Source organism: Cyrtonyx montezumae, unplaced genomic scaffold (assembly GCF_038088225.1).
Source record: "Cyrtonyx montezumae isolate F1298 unplaced genomic scaffold, pur_monq_1.0 scaffold_10, whole genome shotgun sequence".
In the NCBI taxonomy this organism is placed as follows: Eukaryota; Metazoa; Chordata; class Aves; order Galliformes; family Odontophoridae; genus Cyrtonyx; species Cyrtonyx montezumae.
Genome location: NW_027071826.1, coordinates 40,275,754 through 40,302,222, shown reverse-complemented (window position 1 = coordinate 40,302,222; position 26,469 = coordinate 40,275,754). Strand labels below are relative to the sequence as shown.

At 38.1% G+C, this 26,469-nt stretch overlaps 2 protein-coding genes across 12 annotated transcripts in view; both read right to left on the bottom strand.

The window, feature by feature from the left end:
* Positions 1–1,550: 1,550 nt before the first annotated feature.
* On the bottom strand, positions 1,551–16,891 carry LOC136060461 (actin, alpha skeletal muscle B). The gene is made up of 9 exons (XM_065755016.1): positions 16,667–16,891; positions 13,777–13,921; positions 12,141–12,269; positions 8,055–8,165; positions 5,849–5,933; positions 4,496–4,657; positions 3,782–3,973; positions 2,661–2,842; positions 1,551–1,815 (listed from the first exon to the last, which is right to left on the bottom strand). Exons 2-9 carry the CDS (start codon positions 13,903–13,905, stop codon positions 1,672–1,674), a joined length of 1,134 nt encoding a protein of 377 aa, XP_065611088.1. The 5' UTR covers positions 13,906–13,921; positions 16,667–16,891; the 3' UTR covers positions 1,551–1,671.
* Positions 16,892–18,484: 1,593 nt separating this feature from the next.
* Positions 18,485–26,469, bottom strand: part of LOC136060459 (golgin subfamily B member 1-like) — a 43,456-nt gene continuing 35,471 nt past the window's right edge. For 9 of the 11 annotated variants that reach the window (XM_065755005.1, XM_065755009.1, XM_065755015.1 and 6 more), the window contains 8 exons: positions 26,249–26,400; positions 25,342–25,501; positions 22,683–22,835; positions 22,174–22,341; positions 20,596–20,693; positions 20,127–20,261; positions 19,213–19,327; positions 18,485–19,016 (listed from right to left, as the gene is read on the bottom strand). In XM_065755005.1, the coding sequence (XP_065611077.1) occupies positions 18,858–19,016; positions 19,213–19,327; positions 20,127–20,261; positions 20,596–20,693; positions 22,174–22,341; positions 22,683–22,835; positions 25,342–25,501; positions 26,249–26,400 (1,140 nt within the window). In that variant the 3' untranslated portion in view covers positions 18,485–18,857. Of the gene's footprint in view, positions 19,017–19,212; positions 19,328–20,126; positions 20,262–20,595; positions 20,694–22,173; positions 22,342–22,682; positions 22,836–23,110; positions 23,687–25,341; positions 25,502–26,248; positions 26,401–26,469 lie in introns of those variants that run through there. The other 2 variants (XM_065755010.1, XM_065755011.1) reach the window with 2 other exon arrangements.

Sequence of the window (26,469 nt, the reverse complement as noted above, 5' to 3'; positions counted from 1 at the left end):
TGTCTCCAGGGATAACAGAAACTATTTACAACAGCACTGGATTTCTCAATGCTTTTGAAATACTGGGGACTATAAAAAAAAAAAAAAGCATTGTATCAAAATGAAAGTAAATTAATTTCTGCGAAAGCTGACCACTTACAGCAGAAATACAGCTTTCCTTGCAGTTTAGCCTAAGCAAATGCATTACAAGAAGAGGTCTGTAAATCAAGCTCTTAGGTTTTATCCATCTTTGGAAAGGGGTGGAAATTGTGTTCATGGGTACTGTATCATAGCTTCAGGAGGCACCAATACAAAATGCACTGAAGTCAGAGGAAGACAAAGAGGGAAGGGAGGGAGGATATGCCCACATTGTCTGGTTAGTGGAACAGTTGTCTGGGAGTCAGGAATTCAGGATTTGGTCCTGCTCCCACTGCCAGCATATTTTGGGCTGATCTCCGCATCCTGAAGCCTTTCTAGTGTTCATTTATTAGAAGACAGTCAAACAAGACAAAATGCGTGTTCTACTTCATAGTGGAAGAACCTAAAAGGTTTTATTTAAATCATGAATCACATCAAACGCTAGATCACCACCAATCCAAAATTCAGAATTGTATAGAACACACTTGTCTGGTACCTGAGGCAGTAAAATGTGATCTCCTTAACTTGCTTTAATCATCATACAAAACATTCTGAACATTTCTCATCCAGGAAGATGTAAATTTCTATGGAAATTGTGAAACAGTTCTGTTTTCATTTAAAAATTATTTGACTAGAAAGCTCAGAGGAAATGAAACAATTTTCATAATAAAATTAAATTAGAACTTACTAATTATTTTATGTATAACAGATAAAGTAGATGCTACGAAATTAATGTAAGCCACCATCAGCCTTACATGGATAATTACACTTTTATTGATCCATTAAACCCAGAATACTTTAATAACATACTTAAAAGGTTATTATTTACTTAGTAACCATTAGCTTATCATAGCACAAATACAGACAAAGTAAATGAAATACCATTTAACCACCCAGAAAAAGAGAGGAATAAAATAATATGAGGACTAAGTTAACCTGTAATGCATATGTGCAAGCACAACTGTAGCTTGTTGAAACTCACTGCTGTTGGTGAGCACTGGTCACAGGGAGACAAAGGACTCCTGCCAAACCATTTCAGCAGACAAAGAAAAGACATACATACGAGCACTTCTGAAAGACCACATGAACAGTAGTTCTCACATAAATCCGCTGTATCCTCAGTAAAATAAATCCCCTTAGAAAAATCCTGTCTACCACTGTACTGCACAAAATTAGCCACATATGGTACCCAAATCTCGCTCTGCCTCAGTTTGAAAGAATTCCATACTACTTGGGTTCTTCAGACTTACCTACCACCAGCTAGCAGAGACTAACATACAGCTGTAAGGTACCTTCACACATCCTCCCTGTGTGGCACTTATACCCTAACAAATGGGGGAGGGCAAGATGTCTACATATCATGTACTGTAACTCATTATCTGTTGTTAATCTTGAAAAACACCCACTGCTGAAATGTTAGTTTTGTTTTGACATCCATACAGTGTGCTTTAACACAACTAGAAGAGAGCCAAACTAGGATTGGCTCAGAGTGAAGAGCATGTAATGTGCAGAAAAACAGCACTACTTATCACAGACAGTACACAATGGAAGTATTTAAAAGCACTTGCGATGGACGATAGAGGGCCCAGCTTCCTCATACTCATCCTTACTAATCCACATTTGCTGAAAAGTGGAGAGCGATGCCAATATTGAACCCCCAATCCAGACAGAGTATTTACGTTCTGGTGGTGCAATCATCTAGAAAGGAAGTGTGATCTGTTATAAATAACACGGCGAGCAGATAACATAGTAACATTTCTTTTGATGAAATAACTAGGTGAAGGCACTGTATATCAATGTAACTCCAATGAAATAAACCAGCTGAGAGGCAGGAAGCCTGACAAGCTTCCAACTCAAGACAATAGAGATATAACGTTACTAACAGCAGGTAAATAAACGTCAGCCCAAAAACATCTACCAAAAATTTACAAATGAGAAAATTTCAAATGTAAGAGATTAGTATAATTCAATCACAAATGAACGCTGCACAGAATGGTCCAAGTTTTTTTGTTTGTTTTGTTAGTTTGGATAGAGTAGCTCTTCAAGTAAAGCAAACAGGAAATGAAAGATACAGGCTTGTATCCCATGCTAGACACCAGACACGGGGCTGCCTCTTCCCCACTTAGTCAACGGTAAAATGCATTAGCTGTTCCATGATTCTAGGCTTTAACTACTGAACTAGATTTCAGACTTATTAGTGAAGGGTTAGCCTATTACTGAAACTTCTTTCTCCCTTTTCACTATTTATGGCTTTCACTGGTAGCTAAACTTTGAAGGCCACAATACGCCCAGTAATTTCTCCAGTTGCTCATCTACCCATTGGTATTTTCAGCTCTTTCCTCTCTAGGTTCACCCCTATCTCTCAAACTTCCCTTTCAATCCTGCTTTGGGTGGTAGAAGGAACAGAGGGATAAGGCCACCTTTCCACACTCTTCTACCATCAGGGTTCCTGATGCAAGACCTGAGCATTCTCTTACAGACGTTTTAGATTTGCTTATAGGACCTAATTTTCCAACAAAAGAAGGGTAAGTGTTAAAAATTACCTTAATCTTCATGGTACTTGGAGCCAAAGCTGTGATCTCTTTCTGCATACGGTCACCAATACCAGGATACATTGTAGTTCCTCCAGAGAGTACATTGTTGGCATATAGATCCTTACGGATGTCAATATCGCATTTCATAATGCTGTTGTACGTTGTTTCATGGATACCTGCAGACTCCATCCCTGCATGGAAAAAAGTTTGCATCATGTTATTTCTCTTCACCTTCTTCTTTTTATTACTGTTAAATTGATAAATAAAAGGAAAGCTCACTAGTCCAAGCTTATTTCCCTCCCCCATAAGATGACTCCAGAAGCTATGAAATGCTTAGGAGAGGGAGGTGATTCAGGAAATCCTGAGTCCCACAGCCACATTTCTGACACTAACCATCCTTGAAAAACAGTGTGATCTTTACTACACTTCTGGTAAGCAAATTCCTCTATCAAAGAGAATTTCTGTAAATCTCTCTTCTGTTGCTGTTCAGATACAGAACTTGGAGCTATGTTAACGCTTGGACAGTTTGATTCCTACTTAGAAGTGTGGCTAGCTTTGCTGCTCAGTACAATGGAAATAGTGCCAAAGTGCCTACAGCCATTTTTCTGGGTCCTCATGAGTGCAATCTGAGCAGAAAGAAAGAAATTTGTGAGAGCAGCATGAGCTACCACATTAAGCACCAACATCCACTGAGATAATGGGAAGTTTAACACTACAGATAAAACTACTAGAAAATAATGTTTGATTTGTTTGTTTTAAGATCAACTTAAAGATTAATATAAGAAAGTAATAAATAGAACAAGCATCTGGATTTAAAAAAAATTAGCAGCACTCTGCGGTTATACATCAGTCAAGATAAAAAGCAGTGGTCTTCCAACAGTTTTCCAATCATTATCTTAAAACCTCTACTGCATTCATGAAAGTTTGAAACTGCCTTCAAGTTCTTATACTTGAATGGAGATCTTTCTGAAGCAACTTCTGAAGAACAAAATAAACCCATAGAAGCTGCACATTTCTAAAGACATTGGAGAATAAATGTCTAAGTTCCTACAGTGCTGTTGTCTACACTTTGTAAGAAATCATGCTTTTTATATTGTGTTAAGCCCCTTGAAAGAAAAATCCTGCCCCACCTATAAAGGATGGCTGGAAGAGAGTTTCTGGACATCGGAATCGTTCATTTCCAATGGTGATGACTTGTCCATCAGGAAGCTCATAGCTCTTTTCAAGGGAGGAGGAGGATGCAGCAGTTGCCATTTCATTTTCAAAATCCAAAGCCACATAACAAAGCTTCTCCTTTACATCTCTCACAATCTCCCGCTCCGCTGCAGAGTTAACAAGTTTTGATCAACATACAGTGAAACAGATCGAACACATTCTTGTGTACAGCTCCTTAGGCCCATGGTGTCCATATAGTCCCCACTGGATTCTGATCTCTCTGCCATCTTAACTAAATTACTTCCCATTTTCATTACCAAATTTCTCTCATCTGCTTATAAAAGATATATTGCGTTACAGAGTACTGTAAAGATCAATCCTACACTTTTCATCTCCAAACTTTGATTAAATCTCCAAAGGTTCATCCATTGCCTGCTACTAACTTCATTCCTTTGCCTGGGGAACAGATACGATCAATTCCAACTACCAGTTAAATTTCTCAGTGAATAGGATTGCCTAACAAAGTGGTAAACACATTCCTTGAGCTCAGTTGGTATGCTGCAGGGCACAGCCAGAAGAATTCCACTAGCTTATCTAGAGATATGTTTTTTTTTATGCATGTTACCACCATTAGAAGACAACTACCAGACCAAATATATGCAAAGTGCATGCAAAATACAGCTCTTTACCAGTGGTGACAAAAGAATAGCCTCTCTCTGTAAGGATCTTCATGAGATAGTCTGTCAGATCTCTGCCTGCAAGGTCCAGTCTCATAATAGCATGGGGCAAGGCATAGCCCTCATAGATAGGTACATTGTGTGTGACACCATCTCCAGAATCCAAAACTATCCCTGAAAAGAGAAAGAAAAAGAGAAGCTGGATATTTTCCACTGATATAGACTCTCCACATTCCTCATATTCTAAACTGAAACGTGCAGCAACAAATAAAGGTGCTCACCCAAATGCCTCTGTCATTTATATAACTAAAGAGCCCACACGTGAGATGTAATTGTTAGCTCAAACTAAGCAACTGTGTTTGGAAAAGGTGTGAAACATTCAGCAACTTGACTGTATTGTTCTTGCTGAACAGATGCTAACAATAACGATCATATGTGGAGTCTTTCATTTCAGAAGACTGCTAGCGCTTCACAGACATGAAATAGTACGTAAACTGCACATAAAAATCTGTCTGCCATTGAAATAAATTGCTCCATGAGGGAAAAAGGTAATGGTGGTTTATCTGTCTACAGACAAGTCAATTTCCTATTCAAGAATGGAAGTGAGTGCATTTTTTCCACCCAAAATGAATAAAGCATTTCTGATATCAAAGATGCATATAAACAGTCAAATTTTAAACATGGAAGAAGTATTTCTAACAGGTTGTAATTCCTGTAGGCTGGTAATCCTTCTGTATAGAATGACACTGTAACATCAAGCTACAGAAACAGATGGATTTTAATTTTCTTTGAAGTACATTAAGTCTGAAAGGATACTAAAAAGTAATTTATTGTCTTGATGTTTAATCAGATTCTAAATAGCAGCAAGAATATAACTACATGCTAATCCTAGAGCAGACAAGCTAATTAACAGCAGACATCAGGTTTGGTGATAGGAATTCAATACTTAATTGAAATAATTTCATTTAACCACTGAACAGTATCTATCTTGTATGGGGAACAGAGACTGACAATAGAGATAGGTCTGAAGTAAGAAGGAAGTAAAGGTTTGGAACAACCCACTTTAGATACACACTACTCTTCATGCTGTGCAACTAAGGGCAGTAGCAAGTTGTACCATCCACCTGTTCACATAGTTGAATAGTAGTGATTTGATTATTTTAAGCAGGCCTATGCCCACACCTGCCACGAAGATCAGAACAACCAATAAACACTTGTATGGCACAGTGGAAGGCACTTTGTTTCCATACAGCTATTGATTTGATTCTTCTTAATAAGCAGCTGGCATGCCACAGCAAAGCTGTGTGTGTATGTGCACAAGCAAAGGACAGGTGGACCACGCAGTGCCCAGACAGACAGACTCACCAGTGGTTCTTCCAGAGGCATATAGAGACAGCACTGCCTGAATTGCTACATACATGGCTGGCACATTGAATGTCTCAAACATAATCTGTAATTCAGAATTCACAAACCTTTAGCAGCTGCTCTTAAGACTATCTGAAGAGACAGTAGAACAACTCTTTTTGATGAGGTGCTGGAAGAGATTGTCCCAGAGAGGCTGTGGATGCCCCCCCATACATCTATATAAATTGATATTTATATATCAATTAAAAAGTCTCAAAAACACAGCTGGAAGAAACAAGGAATAATCAGTTTATTCCTAGCTCAAGGAAGGCCCAATCATTCCTGCTAGAGCTTTTGTTCTGTCTGAGAAATTCATCTGGCAAGCGTATCTAGTGAAACATGAACATCAGGGTTCTCTTGGTGTCTAGCTAAAAGCTCACCTAGTCTGGTTTAAACCTATGACATCTCATTCTGTATCCAGCAAACCCTTTTTCCTCTTTATGGTGACCTTAAATATCAGAAGGTTCTTCACCGGAGGGGAGGTGGGCATAGAAAAGGCTTGGCTCCCCAGGACCCAAAGCCGTTGGAGTTCAAGGAACATTGTTTAGATGTTCTCAGACACAAGGTCTTATTTTTAGGTTTCCTGTTGGAGCCCAGAGTTGGGCTTAATTATACTTATGGGTCCTTTTCCTACTTACGACATTCAGTGTTCTCTCATCTTGTCCCCCATCTTCTTTACCCTAAAAAGCTCCAACTCTTTCCACTTTCTATGTCAGATACACTGCATTTCTATCTGAGCAGATGGTGTATATTTTGTTTCCGGCTGGAGCTCTGCTGAGGAAAAACATTAAGGGCTCACAGGGAAGTAGTGCAATATGGACAACCATATGGGATTTAGTCTTTCTTAAACTAATGTCACCTACCCCATGCGATGTCATTCCATCATTAGTGGCACTACTATGACCACATCTCACCATCCCACCTGGGAGAAGAGTAGAGCCATTGGAATCAGGGAGTTACATTTAAACTTAGGATTTCATAAGCTAATTCCTTTGCCAGTGAAGTCTACTTTAATGAAAAGTATGCCAACAATTAAAGAATGTATTAATTATGATATTTCATAGTTAATTGATGTAATGAATTTAATTCAATAAGTAATAAACTGTAAGCCTCTAAACAGGATTTATCATTACAGCATAATGACAAAGAAACAGTCCTAGACATGTCTACTGTATAAACTATGCTTTCTGGTTGCCATAAACTAAAACCTAGTTTCAATTCTTCTGTTTTGTATTATCTTCCAGTAACGTGTGCTGTCAACCTTGCTATTTAATTAGTATATTTACACTGTAGCTAAATGGATGCATAATCTTTTTATTAAATATATGCCAAACAAGTGCACAAAGGGAAGCTCAGAGCCGCATTTGATTCTCCCATGTGATTTTACTTCTATATTTGTATATAAATCACATTTACTTCTAGTTACATCACTAGTCAAATCTGCAACATGGACCTCTGTCCAGAAGCCTGTTCTAAAGCATACAAACTTCAGAGGTCTATCTTTGGTTCTGAGACAAGCTCATTAAATCAATCTGGGCACATCTATCTGCAAAAATGTCCAGCAAAGCATCATTTCAGTTTGAATACTTCAGGCAACCCATTTCCTCAAGCTAAAACAAAGACTCAATTTTTTAAAAAAATTTCCCTGATCCTAGAAGATGTGGTTCACTACAGAGTTTCACAAAGCTACCTGAAAGGTAGCCTTCAATTCCAATATATAACTAGCATTTTGTTTGATGCAAAAATGTTGAGAAAGTGACAGTCTTCAGAGTAGAAAGGAGGAGCTTCTACAGCTTTTGATGCTGAGCTACTGCAGACTTTGCAGTCTCTGCAGCCAGAGGCAGGCACGTAACAGGTGTCACTGGTCCAAAACTCACACACTATTCAGTTTGCACACAGCGAGCGTACAGCATTCACAAAGCTCCAAATTCAAAGTCCCATAATGGAAGAGGATCTACCTTGGCCTCCTGCCCATACTTTCCACAGCACAGCATTTCCCAGGGGAGTGGTGGAGTTACCATCCCTAGAGGCGTTCAAGAAAAAAGTAGATGTCACACTAAGTGACACAGTCTAAAGTGGTTGCAGGCATGGGTTGACTGTTGGACTACAGTAGTGGTGGCCTTTTCAGTCTTACCAATTCTGATTCCCACCTGGTGTCCCACCATACCTGAGTCATCTTTTCACGGTTGGCCTTGGGATTCAGTGGGGCCTCAGTCAACAGCACGGGGTGTTCTTCTGGTGCGACCCGGAGCTCATTGTAGAAAGAGTGATGCCAAATCTAAAATGAAAATAACTTCAGAAAAGTGATCAGGAAATTATCTCTTCTGTCCACATAACAATACTACACAGGAAGCTTTTCAGACACAGTACTAGTAAATCTCCTATAGGCACATTAAAATAGAGAAAAAGCATGCAAGAGTGAGCCTGCCAAATGCTGCTCTGTTTTATTAATCAAAACCACTGGGTTTTTACCATATTTAACAACAGAGTATGACCTGCACAAGGGAGCCCTGCCAGCCAGGATTCCCCACACAGATGATGGATCATCCTCTCTAAATGGGAGCACTGCTGCATTCCCAGTCCCAGCGCTCTAACGCTGGAGCTGAGCCAAGCACTGAATCGCCAGTTCTGCAGAGATTTCTCCACTTCAAGCTGTTTGGAGGCTGAGATCCAGCTGAAAGCCATTGCCAAGATGGTCTGTATAAATCTAATTATTTCCGCAGAAATGAAAGGTTGTTTCATCCTGTAAGCCCTGAATCAAACTGTCACTTATTCCAAGTAAATGCATTTCTCAGTTTCTGTGAAGCATTGTAGTGTTGTTCACACTGGGAGGTGCTACCTGTACCAACAATGCTGGCTTTGATTGTTCTCCTGACCCATCGAGACCCTTTTTGTCTGAGGACTGACTATGAGGAACTCAAGGGATTGTTTTCTTGATGTCAGCTCAAAGAGAGTTTCCTTTGTATCATGATGAAATATTTTTTCATCTTCTCATGTAATTCTTTCCTCCACTTCTTTTTTTTTCCTCTTTTTAATCATTTTCCATCTTCATCTGACCTAATGAACTTATTTCTGAGTACAAAGCATCAGTTTCATGGTGAAGTTTACTTGATTAATCTCTTAGAAACAAGTATTATTAGGCTTCAATAAGATCTTTTTTTCTGCTTAAGCTCATATCGAAATCTGAAGTGTCTACAAAGTCATCAGGTGCCCAGCACTGGAATTATTTATCAAGAAAACCATCAGCCCTGAGGAAAAAAAACCCTCATTCTCTCTCAGTCACCTAAGTACAAATACAGATGTTTCCAGAACTGGGACTCAGGGTTGTAGGCCATTTCCATTTGAATGCTCAGAAAACAAAGGCAGGGAAATATTGAACAAAACAAAGTAATCAGTAAAAGTAAAATAAAGGTCAACATATGTCATATATAAGGAGAAGGAAAAGGCCGCAACTTCAGATAGGAAAGGAGGGGGAGAAAAAGTAATAAACAGTGTATTGAAGATTTCAACAGCGTGAGTAAAGAAAGACTGCTGAGACCTCTGGCATTTTGCAGATTTTTCCTCAGAACCATGCAGGAATAGGTGCTGCACAGAACATTAGATTTGATCTAACGATAACAATAACGCATAATGGTATTCCACAAGAAAGTTCATAAGTTCATAAGTTCATAAGGTTGGAAAGGACCTATAAGATCATCTAGTCCAACCATCCTCCTATCACTATCTCTACCCAACTACTAAATTAAATGAAAGTAGTCCAGCGTTAATTTTAACAGGTGACAGGAATTAAATTTAAACAGCAGGCAGAACATCTAAGAGAAATTACCGAGGAAGGATTATTCCAACACTTAAACATTTACGCAGTCATCAGAGCCAGAAATCTCCCCATTCTAACGCTTCCCCTCCCATATGCTGCCAGCTTGGTAGCTGAGAACAAATTAACGGTGATATACAAAGCCCTGTGTTATTATCCACAGTGGAAAACAGAGCAGTCCCAATTTGAATATTGTGAGCTGAAGCACACGAGAAGAATGCTTCGCTTCATTACCTACTTGTTCTGTTCCTGATTCACACGGATGTCTGTGCGGCCCGCAGCATCCCCACCCGGGCTCCCCCTCACATACACTCATCCTTACTCATTCACTCAGCTCAGTCTTTAAGTGACCTCCTCTTTTTGTCATGCGTGCATGCCTGGGCACTACACTGTTATGCCTTTGTTCCATTTCTTGGCACATTCCCCAGCAATTTCCTCATTTCTTCTATAGCATGGCATCTTTCAGTACTGTTATTTCCAAGCATGACAAAGAAATCGGTGGTTTAGATCAGAGCTGTGCAACTTGTTTAGGAAAATGGCGGTGAAAATTCACAAAACCTATTTCTTTAATGTCAAAACTTTGGAAATTGCATTTCAGAGTGCCCTTCTGCCAGAAGAGCATGTACACATGTGCATGTCTGTGTACACACACACGTGTTGTACAGAACTTAGATGGAAATTGAGGTTTCCATGTGATCATATGGTTGACTGAATTGAGGAGGATCATAAGAAAAAAATACTTTTTTTTATATAATCTATTTGCAATAATCATAAAAGTTGGGAATGTGATTCTTGTCTCTCCCTTACCACTGCCTCTCTCTCACGGTTCTTTTTCACTGTTTGTTGCTCATCTATTTGAAAACTGCCTCCACTTCCTGTACCACTCCTTAGCCTGAGCACAACTCTTTCTGGGGGCATCCCTTCCAGCTATCGCCTCTTGGATGTTTTATGACATAGGAAAGTGAGTTTGAGCTAGGGAGCTACTCTCACTCATTTGATTGATCAAGTGAGAAAAAGGCTAAACTCAAGAATTCATATATCATCCTAATGTTATTTGAATTACAGCACTGCCTGAACCTCCACCCCAGACATCTTTGGAAAATGCCTCCCCCTAAAAAGGGTCAATCTAGCCATTACGTTACACTGCAACACTACACCATAAGACAGTAGTGCACGTGCCACTATTTTTATTTTTAAACCTTCTCCCTGTTTCTTTTCCTGCCTGAATTTTAGAGAGCCTGCTCTAGTTATTTGCTTTCACAAATAAACACCAGCATGTGCTCTACACAGGAAAGTTTCAGTGGCAGAGACAAATCACTGAGAGTAACTTTTTCACTCTATTCAGAGAGCAGGACAATTGTCAAGAAGAACAATATAACGGGAATTATATTCCCATTTATTCTACACTACAGAAAGGAACAAGGGAGCAGTGAAATAATGAAATGCAAACACTATGCTTCCATCTAGAGGGAGTAGGTGGGCAATTCGCTTCCAGAGGCGAAGTTGAGAACTCCCATTGCTTCTGTGTTAACTTTGGTCTGTTCACCTGGTACACCCTGCCCTACTGTCATGGTGGGTTTGTGGCTGTGACATCACAGCTGAATTATATGAGAATACACATCTGAGCTGTTTGCCCTGCCCTTAAGCAGACACCGAGTATTCCCACAGAGACTCAGGTGCTTCCTGCAAAGACCAGGATACATGCAGTATGAGAAGAAATTCCCACATTAGGAGTGCCCTCTCCAGAGCCCATCAGCAGCACAATTCACTGCCATGTCTCCTCCAGGGCACCCTCAGGAGGGCCCTGGCACAGCACCTTCTGCTGCCCAAACACCTGACAGGGAATACAGCAGCTATGTCACCATGCAGGCATTAAAACTCACTGGGATCAGCAATGGGAAAACATTCTCCAGGGAAAAAGCTCCCTGTGTAGAGAGTGAGCACAGGGATCAGAAGCCCAAATCTGTCTGCTCTTTAGCTAGAAGTGAGAGCATTCTATGCAATACAAAACAGGTGCATCATCCATGGCCCATTTATGTATGCAAATACTGAAGAGGGAAAAATCATCCCACCGCCTCACAGGTTTCCATCCCAAGTAACTTTCCTTCATGCTTCTGTTTCACCTTTGATGAACTGCAACCTAAATGCTTCTAACTTCAGCCAATTCCATTTACATCAAATTCTGCCTCAGTTTGAACTTCAGGACTGAAAAATACGTACAAAGAACTTGTCTAACATATCACAAATACCCAAAGAAAAACCATTTACTTTTTAAAATGTCTCCAGCAGTGCCAAGGCCTGATCAGCACCGCACTGCACCACCCTTTCACCTAAACTGAGATTTCTTCAATGACTTCCTTTGGCTTGAAAGAAAGATAATGGCAAGTTCTGTGTCTTCGAAGATACCTCAAGAAAATTACACTAAAAGTAAACACCCACCTTTTCCATGTCATCCCAGTTGGTGATGATTCCGTGCTCAATGGGATACTTCAGTGTCAGGATCCCTCTTTTACTTTGTGCTTCATCCCCTACATAGCTGTCTTTTTGACCCATTCCAACCATAACACCCTGCAAAGTATATTGTTTTGCTATTAGCACAGTGCATCTTGCACAGTAAAAAGAATATTGGCTAAATTTCTTGTGAAACACTGTACTCACTACTGCTACAGTCGGTCCAGAACGTAATTCTGCACAGACAAAGATGTACAAGCAACTGAAATGTGAATTTATTGGCAACCACTGACTGCACCAACTCCCTCACTAAACCCTATAGGAAGCACAGCACAGCTTCAGAAATGAAGCTAGGGATATTGCACCATGCACAGTGAATGCCTGTGTAGGACCAATATCTAGGAAGGTATCTCTAGGAGAGGTGTATCTTTCAACATTGCAAAGAAATACATGAAATGAGTTTAGAAGAAAAAGAGAGCATCTGTTTTTTGTTCTGAAGAAGTACTTGATATATTTGCTTACACTTTGTGCCTAAGCAGTTCCACTACTGCCTTTAAACAGCGCGATCGCTCCTTGCTGGAAGACCAGTTTACAATGCAGGTAAAATGAGAAACACTCAACTTTGAAAATTTACATTAATTAATGCTCTGTTGTGAAATATATAAAAGAGATTTTGTAAAAGAAAACCAGCATACTGAATAACAGTTTTATTAATTTTATCATGCTTGCATTAGGAGGTCTATCATTTTCTAAATAATATCATATTAGGTACAATATTATTCTGCAAGTAGTATAAAAATATTTAATTTTCTCATGGATAATAACGCAGTCACTGAAATGTTTCACTCTGCAAAATTACACGCCAGCTCTAATCACCATTAAAAGCCAGTGAACAATTGTAGAGGTTAAAGAATGGGTATGTTCTCAACAACTGACATTTAAACTTCAATAACTCACAGAGGTGTTCAAAACACATTCATTAAAAAGCTTAATATTTTATGCCTGTCTAACCAGGCTTATTCAACACGGCAAAAGAACACAGAACTTCAGGGAAGGGGTTATACACCTCAGGAAATTAAAATCTGATTCAGATAAGAATCAAAATCAATGAAAACTGCCAACTTCTAATTCTAAAGGAACTGTTAAGAAAACTAATTAAGCAAGCAAGACCTTTTTCAAGTTCAAGACAAATCACACTCATCCTTTCTAGTCCTGCTGGAGTTGATTAAGTGATGTGCTAGAGATCTTTTTCAGATATTTAATGGGTCCTGCTATTGTTTAATGGAACAATAAAAGGACCTTACTGCTATTATTCATTTGGTTTCTCATATTAGCAGTGTTTTGCCTTTTGTTTGCATTGATACAGCAAGTTCTGTGGGTTTCCTCCAATAAGACATTTCCTCATCATTAAACCATTCATGTTCTTCTACAGTCAACAATTACAGTTGAAGAATACCTTTTCCAAAGGACTCGTAGTATGAAAGATACTCAGCTCAACTATCTGGTTCTTAATAAGCTCAATTCCCACAAACAGGAATGGGAGATTTGCCCGAATAATCCTTTATCACTGCCACAAGTCCCAAAAATACAAGCAGGCAGCACTTCCATTTTGGTACCAACAGACCTGATGTCGAGGGCGTCCAACGATGGAAGGAAACACGGCTCTTGGAGCATCATCTCCAGCAAACCCAGCTTTGCAAAGCCCAGACCCATTGTCACAAACAAGGGCAGTGGTTTCATCATCATCACACATAATGCCTCAGTTTGGGCTGTAAAGGAAACAGGACAGAAGCAACTCTCCATCTTTAAGATGGTATATGGCTGTAAAAAAAGTTATTTCAGAAAATAACAAAATTTAATACCAAAGTCTATGCTAAAGCTCAGTCTTGGAAAATATTTGAATATCCATCATCTTGAATAGATTTTTACTGAACCAAATCATCGAGGACATTCAGTCTCCATTTCCAAAGGGGAAAACTGACATCTCCAAGTCCTGTGATACTCTATTAACTGACTTAGTGATCACAAGATTCAGCTAATGGGTTCAGCTAATGGATACACATTCATCTCTACATGGGCTTCAGCAAGCATCATTCCAATTCCTCCAAAGCTGAATTGTCTTCTAGAAATCACATTTATTAAAAATGAATTAATCATATGCACGCACCAGTTATAACATTAGTGCTTAAGTGGTAAATAAGAACTCCTGAACACTAACTCTTTCAAATGAAATTCTGCTTTTGTTCCCTAATGGCATTTTTAATGTTTCCTTTTTCTCAGAGGGCCACCATCAATTTGAAGAAGCAACTAAAAATAACCTCCACAAAAACTTTCAGGACACTGTTGGCTGTGTCTTTAAATGACAGCTTCTCTGTATCATTAAGTGCTGTAATGGTAAATATCTTATCAAAGTGGCTATTCTGGGACATAGAACAAACAACAAAACTGCAGCAGTTGGCCAACACATCAGATGAAGTCCTGAACTCACTGAAATCCATGGCAGAACTCCCACTGAGGGAGGGCCTGAATTTCACCAAGTCTTTTCTTTTAGAGTCCTGGTTTGTTTTTAGGGCTGTAAGATCGCCTCTTTAGGCAGTCAAGAGAGAAGTATTCTACTTTTCTGGCAACTTCATTCAGTGAGGAAGAGAACTTTAAGGATCAGAAAGGAATGAACAAGAAAGCAGAACTTATTCCACAAAGTCTTCATACAAGTATGTGGCTTTAGATGGCATTTCAGTTCCATACAAGCAAGTGCTATGCACAGGGGCAGCCATTAGCAGTGGCTGAGCAGACAGGAACATTCATGTTTATCCTAGGACCAACTTGTGCCACCTGATCTGTGTGGCTTAAAATAGTCTCATCCTCTTCAGAGGGTCCCTGCAATAATACTGATGTCCTTCGATATTTAAAAACATGGTTTTGTCACAACAGGCATCAGTTGTGCAGTGACAGTATACTCCACCCTCTCTGCTCCAAGGAAATAATGAAGTTCCTGGTGTTCACTCCTTCCCTGTGGTCTTTACAGAGTAAGACCACAATATATGATTGATGAGAACACCATTAAATGAAATGGAAGCATAATTTGAATACATCACAATGCAGTACTATAAAATAATACTAATTACTTTAATTGTTGTTGATCTGCACATGACAAGAAGATTCCTTTGCTCATAAATGAGCTGAATATTTTTAGCATGTTAGGTTTGCTAATAGCTTTAATTTAGAAATGTTTAAACATTAGCTCCAGCAGTTGGTATTTGTGAATATTCATTGACAATGTCGCAAGCCATACTTACTTAATTCCAAAACCCTAAGGAAAAGCCTTTCAGAAAACAATAAACTAACCAACTTCCAACATTATCCAACCTTACAGCTGTATCCAGGCTTCAATTCCATCAATGAGTGTCTGAACTGAAGGAACTTCAGTTCCTAAATACAATAACTACATCAGATGAAATGCTGCAATTTCAAAAAAGAGAAAACAAGGAGTAGCACTGATTGTTGGTTCTGAAGGCTGGATACAACCACGATGCTTAATACCCCATGGACAAAAAATAATATTCCCATTCACTCCCATGCACAGCATTTCATAGGCAACTGCGAATGGAAAAATAATTACAGCCATGCTGGTTACAGCCATTCCCAGAGAAAACGAAATGCAGAGTGAAAGCCCAGTTCATCTTTGCAAGCTACACTTCAGACTGCCAGCAGTTATTCAGTTGGTACTTTTGCTCAGTATTGGTTAGATTCCAGACAAGTCACTGAAACATTAATAAAACCTATGGCCGAATTTGTTCATGCTTAAAAAAAAAATGAAAAATAATGACCTTGCTATGCTCATCATTACTTAGTCATAAGGTAACCTTTAAAAAAGTACTACTTAAATACACAAACCTTCAATGATAGTGCCGTGTTATTGCTTAGCAGCTGCTGAATTTGCGCTTAGTAAAATAAACAGAAAACTTCCTATTTGTTTCTATTGGTTTCTGCATAATGCTTGTGTCCAGAGAACACCATTAAAGCTCTCAGTTGCACAGTTTGTTTTGCATTACCAAGCGTAGGTAGCACTGAAATTAATACAGCCCTCCATTCTCAAGGCAGCTCTCCTATTGCAAAAATAGGAAGTGTTCAAGGCTTTTAGTGCAAAATGCTGCAAGAAAACTAAATTGGATGGAATACATTTGCCTTTCAGTCATTGCTGCTCATAACTATCTGTTCAGCTTGCACCTGCAGATTCTTCTAGGCTTCAGAGAGACTAAGAAGACTCCACTGTACACCACTAATTCTTCCTGTGATGAGAGGCATCTACGTCTCCTTGCAATCACGCAGTCAAACCCGAATTCCCTTACAGCAGGAGTCCTTCCAGAATTCCCTCAATGGCTGAGGTAAAGCAGTATCCAGGAGCACATTTCGGAAATGAGCAAGAGTACACACCCCCCCCAGAAGTTCTTGCATTACGTGAAAAGAAGCATTAAAATCATCAGCTGTTAACAGGCAAAACTCTCAGCACTTACCTGGGAAACGGTGATGATCTGTAAAAGCACCTTTGTAAATGAAGTGATCTCACCTTCCATGACATTTATATCAGCTTCAGGAACACAGTTCACAGAATACCTACACGAGTCAAGCCATTTTTGGAAACCTTTTTTTCAGTTTGTGCTTATCACTGTGACAGCATTAAGGCCTAGATAAATTAGGGCAGGATTTCCACCATCTCTGAATCCCCTCCCACTTGCTAACTTGCTATGCCTTGTGAGAAACAATTTTTACATTCATTAAACCCCCTCAAAGACAAAAGCCCTCAATGCCAGATGACCAAGACTGGAAGGTTTTGTGGTCCACTGTCGTCACTGGAAACCACTCTACTTCTTTCTAACACAAACAGCTAAGAATAGCTCATTATCATTCTGTTAGCAGCCATCCTGAAGCAGGAGAAGTCTTACCATGTACAGTTCTCACGTTTCAACTGTACTTGATGCTTGTTTGTGCAGCACAAAGACTGAAAATAGCTGACTTATCTCAGAATTTCAGTGACACTGGGGCTGAAAACAGGGACTGAATCAGCAATAAGTCATTCAGAAGAGATGAGCAGTAACTATTTCACACACACACCAAAAAAAAAAAAAAAGATATCAACTACATTGGAATATACTGGGTTAATACGGGAAACCAGAGCATTAGTAGACTAAGAAATATTAAAATTATCAAAAGAAGAAAGTTTCTATGCTTTACGTTAGCTACCTAGGTAATTAAGGCCAGTGATATTTCCCATTTCACCTGACAAAAACAAATAATGCAGAACATCAATATAATTTGGTAAATGTTAACTCTGCAAATGTCAACTCTCAACCAATCCCTCTTCGTCCCACCACATGACAATGCGCAGCAGACGGCACGTACAATAATGCTTGTAACACCAGCAGATAACACAATTAATACCCAAGTAAATCTTGTAAAACTGATGGAAGCCTTCGATTTCCATGTTTGTTATTTCCCCCCCACACACACAATATTTTAGCCTAGTTAATAGGGAAACAAATGGTCGTTTCTTTTTGTGACTTCATGTCTGCTCTCTTAGACTTGACTTATTTTGAATGTATCTCTATTTTATAGAGACATGAACAGAAACAGAACACAAAATAAACTGTACCAGGAGTAAAAACAACAGTCTAGCTTCCAGTGGCCACAGCCTTCAGAAATAAGCTGGTTTTGGAATCAGAGAAATAGCTGTGAAGTTTCAGGGATCATTATAACAAAACACAGAAGTATCGATACACAAGGCACAATGCTCCATTACGTATCTACAGAAACTGAATGCAAATCTTCTGCTTGTTACAGCCTGCCAGCTGAAAATGCAACCGTCCTTCATTTGTAACTTAAAGTTTGTAAAATACATAAGACGTAGGTTTATAAGTCTGAAGTTATCGGTGGAGCAGATGAGTAACATTAACCCCAAGACATACGTTAACTTAAACCCATCAGGACTACAGGGAGTAGAAGTAAATTTAAACACATGGAAAGTTACACAAATTGTACCTCTGAAACGGTATAGGAGTATAGGAAGCTTAAGACCTTCATGCCAATTCTGAATCTTGACTAAAGCTGATACTTCAGCTTATGGCATTACCACGTGCAGACCTGTGCACCCTGAAACAGCCAATACAAACTATAAAGGTTGAATATGGCCAAAGAACATCGACTTAAGCTTATTTTTTGAATGAAAATAAAAGGGAATCAAAATCCAGTTCTTCTTTCTTTATTGCACTCTGTAAAACTTCCTGTTGTAATCAAGAAGCCAATAAACAGTAATAGCTGAATATTCCTTTAAAATGTATAGTTTAACTCTTAAAATAAAATTTATTTAGAAAAGATATCATTTACAACCCATTCAGTAGTAATCACTCATTATGTACTCACAAGCAATATTCAACAACTTGTATGCAGCAGTTTCTTTATAGGGCAAACGAGGGCAGTATTTTCTCCTTAGCAAATATAACATCCCACTGTTAAAGAGCAATTCAAGTCAACTTTGGGACAACTGTGATATACACAGATTCCTTACAAGAAGCTCAAGATTCATACAGCATAAGAAGAATATATACAACTGTGTCCAGTGCACACCTTAACAGCAGCATGTGAAAAATCTATTATCTTGAATTGGCACACCAATATAGGAAAATAATTTACTCAGAAAATGCAGTGTATTCAGAGAACACCAGTGAGGCACAATAAAACAATAAGATGTAGTGTAACCAAGTATATAAGAAATAAATAGCGCGATTTTGCTCTGGAGGTCATCAGCTTAGAACAGATAAGACTTCGTCCTCGAAGCCATCTTCTGAAGGAAAGGGCACCTCTTTTCACCTGGTTAGGAAAAGAAAACCAGAGTGTATGAGTACACAAGTAGCAACTTCATCAACTCCACTGTATCCTAAATTTCTCTGGCACTGCAAACCTTCCAACTCTGATTCTTAACAGATGTCACAGCATAGGACATGAACATACGTGATTTAAAGACAAAAGGAAACAGCATTAACATTAGAAGCTTTCATTTACTTACCTTTCTTACAGTAACATGCTCACTAGGACTGATGATTAAAGCTTCCCTTTCCTCCTCAGTTTCCATCCGTACAGTGTATTCGCTAGGTACAGACCTGTAGCTACTGACTTCAAATCTAAAGAAAAGTTAAAGAAAGACAATGCAATACTGAGTTATTTGCTCTAAAAAAGTATCAAATTCACATTTAAAAAAATATATATATATCAATATACATTTAAATTACTGGAGGGAACTCCCCATAAAAAACAGCAAGATTTAGCTTATGTTGTCATCAGTCTGTATTTGCAAACTACTCTCAAGGTGTCATTTATTCTGAATAACTCTCATCATTGCTACCTCGTTAATTAGTAATTTTCAAATGTTGATGGTGATGAAGATTTTACTTAGATAGATGACTTGTGGTATTTTAGATCTAAACCATGACGGTATTGAAGTTACATTATGTCTGTTTCTTCTAACTTGGCAATAATTATCAGACACTAAATTAAATTTAAAATTAAAAAATATATATAAAACAGCCTTAACGTTTTCTTGATCCATAGAGTTAGAACTAGCTTTGTAACAGTCACACATGCATTTCTCATTGCTTCAGGTACCACAGACTTACAGTTTCTATTCTATTCTCAGAAATTTAACACCAACAGGAAAACTCATTACTAAAAATAAAAGGCAGACAAAATAATCTGACGGTTTTTCAGTTCTGTAGTACACTTTCCATTTACTCCAGACTACTGTAAATGAAAACCACAGAATTAATCCATTCAAAAGGAAGCAGAACCACAACAGGAAGCAGAAGGAGAAGGTGGCCTATGCCCTCTGAAAACATAAGTCACTTCATACATACACGTTTAATGCAACAGTCCACTCATACGCACTCAAAAAAACCCAAAAACATGTTTCACAGTATTGTTTACCTGTTACTTAACTCTTCAGAAAGTCCAAGAGCCTCTTCTGCAGCTTCTCTCCTTCTCTTTTCTTCTGCTAGTGTTTGTGTCAACTGTGAGAGAGCCTGCTGCACTGAATCATACTGTTGTTCAGTGTCTGCAAGCCTACAAATAAAACAAAAAAATAAAGTCACTATTTTATGTAGTCAACTCGCAAAATTATAGGGACCCCTTGATTAATTCATTGTTATTTTTTTATTAAGGAATGCTCTGTTTTGGGATAAGGACTCAATTATAATGAGACACTTTAGATTCGATTTTGAAATACTGAAATATGACATAATAATAATATTGTAAGAATAAAAACTGCCACATTTATTGTGCTGTAAATTCATGTTCTTCCTTTTTCCCCAGTGAGAGAGAAAAAAACATTACTTCTGCACACAGAATACAGCTGGTATAAAAACAATATTGCTAATACACCCTCTTCAGTTCTGACCTTTTTCTGAGTTCATTTAGCTCCATATTGTCTATTTCAACAATAACTGCAGATCTTTCCTGTGGCGCTCCAGGGGGAACTTCTGCTCTACTTTCATCCTATTAAAAGGGGAAAAAAAACTAGTCACAATTTTTCTGGTTGTAAAAAAATCTTTATATCAATTAAAGAAGCCATGAGCAACACACAGCAGGGGAACAAAACTCTCCTGTGCCATTCAATCATTTAATTTCCAAAACCACAATTTTCCAAACCTGCTTTCTAAGTAAAAATGACAACTGTCAGTGTGTGCTGCTGGACTTGGAAGATACACATATGCCACACAACACAGCAATCTGAGCTATGTCTGAAGTGCAAGAAATACATCTACAAATGCACACAGTAGCATAACACATCGACCAGAGTTTCATAAGTAGCATAGCTATTACACTAACAGGATCTGAGACAAAATATTTGTGTAGTAGCACATCCAGCTGTACAGACATACCAGTCCAAACAGTGGCAGCAGAAACATTCTACATAGTTCTGCATTCTTTTTCTCACGCTTGTGGACTCTAGGCACAGAACATCCCATTATATCTTGTCCCCTTATGATAACATCTGAATATTTGGATTAATTACTCAGCTCTAGCTGCACAGTTTGCTGCTACGGTATAACACAAACAGCAGGAGAAAAATACTGGGACATTCAGAAAGATGCAGTCATGCACAAGTTGGGATCACTGGCTGGGGTGGCACTGAGTAACTGCTTGGGAGTAGATGGCTATGTGTACACGCAGAACAGGTGGCATCTGAGACTGAATACAGTAGGTCTCCCTTTTATTTTCTCTCAGGTAGCCTATGACTAACATAAAGCAACGTTTAAATTCAGAGCTAGTGAGCTTTAGGCAGTGCAGAAGCACTGAGAAATGCGCTTAATCAGCCCTAGGCTTCGTAATCAACATGTGAAGGAAATGGAATCTGCATAGTCTGTGAGGTAAGAAGTAGGGATTCATTTCCCTTTTAGTGTACAGTTCTCCCTGTTATTTTTTTCTTTCTGGAGAGTTCTTAAATATGAAGCCATGTTTTAGGGTCTTGCATTAATCAGACATTACTGACTAAGCAAGGCAGTAGAGGAAAACATCTTAGAAATGAAGGGATCACAAAGAGATAAGCTTACATATGTGTATGATGGATTGCAAAGGGTACTGAGATGTTCAATTGGTTATACAGATCTCAATTCCCTAAATATTACAAATAACTTAGGCAAAATGGTTCGTGACTGCTGTGAAATTATCACTAAATCTTGCTAATCCACTGCTCAGTGATCATTCAGTTATCTCTTCCAGTGGTGGACAATTCAAAAACGATGACGCTTCAAAATTAAAATAGCATCTGTAAAGAGCTTCCTGAGAAAACAGCTTCACAGCAATAGCTATCTTCAGTGTATCATAGTTCAGTGACTATGAAGGCAGTCTAGTTTTGCCAATAGACTAGGCAAAACAAACAGTATTTAACTATTTATTTTGTTTAGCACAAAAACCAGCACCAAAAGCATGAGTATAGTAAGAACCCTAAAAACTTCTCCCTGTGTTCATTTACCTGAATGGTGCCCTGGAAGGATGTCACCTGCATTGTTTGATATTCCCTCTCCAGCCTTAAATAACGATTCTGCAAATCAGTGTAACGAAGCTGGTTATCCCTTAGAGTCTGAGATAGAGTCTTCAGCTGGGCAGATAACACAGCATTCTCTTCTGCTGACTGCACATTCTGAAAGAAATTATCATTTAAGTTATTAACAAAAACAACAAAGCAAACTAAACAAAACAAACAAGACCTATCTCATCCAGGAAATTACTAGGCATGAGATCTGTGGTTGAAAGTTTGAAAGTAACTGCATACCGTTTTATTATTGCATCCACTTTTTGGCAAGGTCAGTTGAGTTGCAATTTCAAGTCTGAGCCAAATGGAATGTGAAAATTAGAATCCAAATTCTAAGTTTCCAAGGGAAGTTTCAAATCATTCAATATACCACCAGTTTGGCCATATTTCTGTGCTGTTAACAGCTCAGAATTGCACTCTTTAGGATGACAATTGATGCTTTAAGTTACCTTTGAATTAATCTGACGTAAATGCAGATCCTTCTGGTGCAACTCCTGAAGACAGCGCTGTAGCTCATTCTGAAGCTGATTCCTTTCAGCCAATACACGTTTGACTTCCTCAGGAGTGTCTGCACCTCCAGCAAGGGAGGCAGTTTCTAAAACCTTAAGGAGTAGCAGCATATTCAGGGTAAACGGTAAAGAAATGTTCCAAACAATTCAGTACTAAATATACATACAGACTAAGCAATGATTTCTTTTTCACAAGATCATTTCCTTCTTGTAACTTAATTCTACACATGGAAGAAACTTTATTTACATAAAAATCTACTTCTAAATGCTTTAAATCTACAAACTTCATAGAAAAAAATGCAAATTGCATGAAGCACAGAAGTGGGAAAACAGTAAAGGCAGATGAATTTAAAATACCTTAAAAAAGATCTATTTCCTAATCAATAATGTATGGTATTCATAACAGGGTAAAAGCAGCTGTTTTGGTGTTGTTTTTTTTTAAATACAAAGTTCAAAGCTCAATTCACAAAAAGAATTCACCTTTATCACTGATAAAGAAGGGCGAAATTGTGAATACCTGGCAGGCCAATACTATGACATTAATCTCCAGTAACGAAGAAAGGCGAGCCACCATCGATGGTTTCTGTCATCTACTTTCCCATAAAATCATGAATCAAAGACTTCTACCACAAAGTACTTCATAACCCAGTAGACACTACAGTTGAACAGCCCATATTTGTTGTCTTGAACACAAAACAATGAATAGTATATGACAGCTATAAATGTTACCAGCTGAAACACTGTTCTAAATGAAATTAGTGGGAGATGGCTTACCTCTCCTTCCTTTGGAATAGAAAACGCAAATAAAAATATTATACCAAATAACACTTTCCTTGAACCATTAATTATAAACCACAAAAGCAGACAACAATTGCCAGACTGGGTCTCAGCTGCTGACTTTCTAAATTTGGTATTTTGTTCCTGGCAGAAGCCAACTCCAGCTGCTTCAAGGGCAGAACAACAATGCTTCCATTAGGCATCCCTCTCCCTTCTCCCCATGAATACATTCTATTCTCAGTGATAAATAATTAACAGATTGATTTAGGCTCTTATGAATGAACTTTAATGGCTCTTAAATTTGCTAGCAACAACTACATAAATTCCTAATTATCTTGCTATGGATGTAAATTACCACTTTCTTTTTTGATCTTGTTAAAAAATGTCCACCTAACAGTTTGTAGAAATCATACATCTAAAAAACATTCACATTACCTGAAAGAGTACATCTGTTTACTAGTTTTGCATATCTCTTTATCTTGGATTCATAAGAAGTGAGAGTAAAGATTCTCAATTCACACGTATGCATCCTACAGTACAAGTAGACTGTTGATCTCTAATTTCTTCTTTAACACGAACAAATCCCAACCTTTCCTGAATTTTCTTATTTACTGTTAGGGTTTTGTGCCACTTCACCTACTATTTTTATTCAACCTCCAAAAAACTTATTTGATGAATGCTGTTTTTTCTTAAAGTAAGACACAAGCAAGTAATCCTGTTTGTCCATCTGTATCAGTAACAGTCACATCAGTTAGATGATTTTAAAATTGGATTTAAAAGAAAACAAGTTGAGAAGTTCACGTCTCAAAAGAAGTATTCAGTGTAATAATCACTGGCTCAGGAAAACATAGCAAACCTGTTACTTTCAGCGGAGAGAAAAAGTAGTAAGTATAGCCCGTATCACAGGCTGCCTGCCAACTAAGTAAGTCTAAGTGCATGCAAGGACTTAGTAACTGATAAACACATTGTTGGCACCTTACAAATAATAGTACAGCATTCTACTTCTCATTTGAACATGTGTCATAGGAACAAGTAGCAACACCGGTTTTATAATTGTGCAAACTGCAAATGACTCATGATAGGCAGAAAATTGGCACAATTATAGTCCCAGAGTTATATTGCAGCTAAGGGCATAACACATTTTATCTCAACTACTACGTAAGAATCCCTCTGTGAGTTGTCTTGAAAGCTCCAGACCTCCTGATTGGATAGAATTAAGTAAGAAAGCTATACACTGCATTTTTTTTTTTTCTTTCCAATACTGATCTCTGTACTTATCAACATCAGGTCTGCTGTTGAACCATGCTAATAATCATTCATCAACATTAACATAACATTAGCAATTCTCTAAGGAGAGAAAGCAGTTAGCTTACAATTCAACCATAACAGATACTCCTTACTGGCTAAGAATAAATAACCATTACTGGTTCATGACGGTTCAACTTTTGCTTTATAACTACTCATTTATTTATGAAGCTTCTTTGCCTGCTTTTTGTCTCTTAAAATGTATTGCACTAGTGAGTCTTTTTGTTATTTTATAAATGTAACCAACTTCTTATTTTCATTTCAAAGAAGTTGATCAATATCGAAACACCTGACTCCATTTAAAAAGCATTCTTAATTATTTCAATTCACAGACCTGGTGTAGTTGTAGCTTCCTATTTGACTGGCCCCCAAAAGAGTAAAATACAGACAATGCACTCTTTAGCATACTAGCCTTCACTATCACACACTAGATAGCTCTCATTTAGGAAGCAAACTGCAAATTTAGTACAATAAATTGACTGAAGTAGGTTGATGGCTCCTGCTACACTCTGTTTACCTTGACTGGGTAAATGGCACCAGTGGAGATTGATTTCTTAACAGCTATGTCTTCTTGCAGCTTCTGCAGTTCTGCAATCTGTCGGTCTTTCTCAGCAACTGTCATTTGATATTGATTTCGCAGTGCTTGGGACTCTGAGAGGAGGAGGTTCTTTTCCATTCTGAAAGTGACATAAAAAAACCGGCCATTAAATGAAAACATACGATAGAAAAGCCGATGAAAAGAATAAGGCTGTACATATTGTTATTTCTAAAACAAATCATGGCAGCTTTTAACCACTCTTATGCAAATGTGGTACATTTCATGAACACTCTCAATACATATTTCAATTTGAAGATGTCTGTTTAAAATGGCATTCACAGAATTAGATCCAAGGTGTCACACTATTCATTTGTCATAGGTAACAGAAGATGTAAACAATGTAGAAATGGACATTTCAATTTACAAAAATATTCCTCAAGTGTGAAATAAAGATCATTTTCAACATAAAATTAACTTAAATCTGCAATACTTCAGACAGCTACTTAAAAACAACAATGAGAACAAAAATTGGGAGGAAACGTTCAGGTTTATCACTGGTAAATTTTACTGAGAAGACAACATGATATCATCAAGAATAGAAATGAGATCCCTTAACCTTAGTTACATACACTGAAGTCACCAGCTGGAGAGAAGACATTCATTCAAGGCTTCTCGCACTTTACATAAACAAAGAGATAACTATGGAAAGATACCTGGATAACTGTGAACAAAAAAAACTGTGTGAAAGCTGACCATGCACATTATGGGAAACATTCTTCTGATAAACTATACATAATTTCCTATGTCCGTTATATGTCAGGTTGAAGTTAATGAAGAATTCTAAGCAAAAGCTTTATATGTTACTTGTTAATTTAAACATTTATACCTCAATCCAGCAAGTTCACTCTGGTATGATGCAATCTCTCTCTCTGTTTCTGCTTGGAAGGCTTTTGTCTGATGCAATGCCTTCTCCAGATCATCAACCTTGGCCTTCAGTTTTGATATTTCAACAGTTGCAAGGCTGGCTCCTTCTTTAGCCTACATTTAATAAATATGATTAATGAACTGGAAAGAAAACCATATAATTGAAGTTTTATTAGTGCCAGA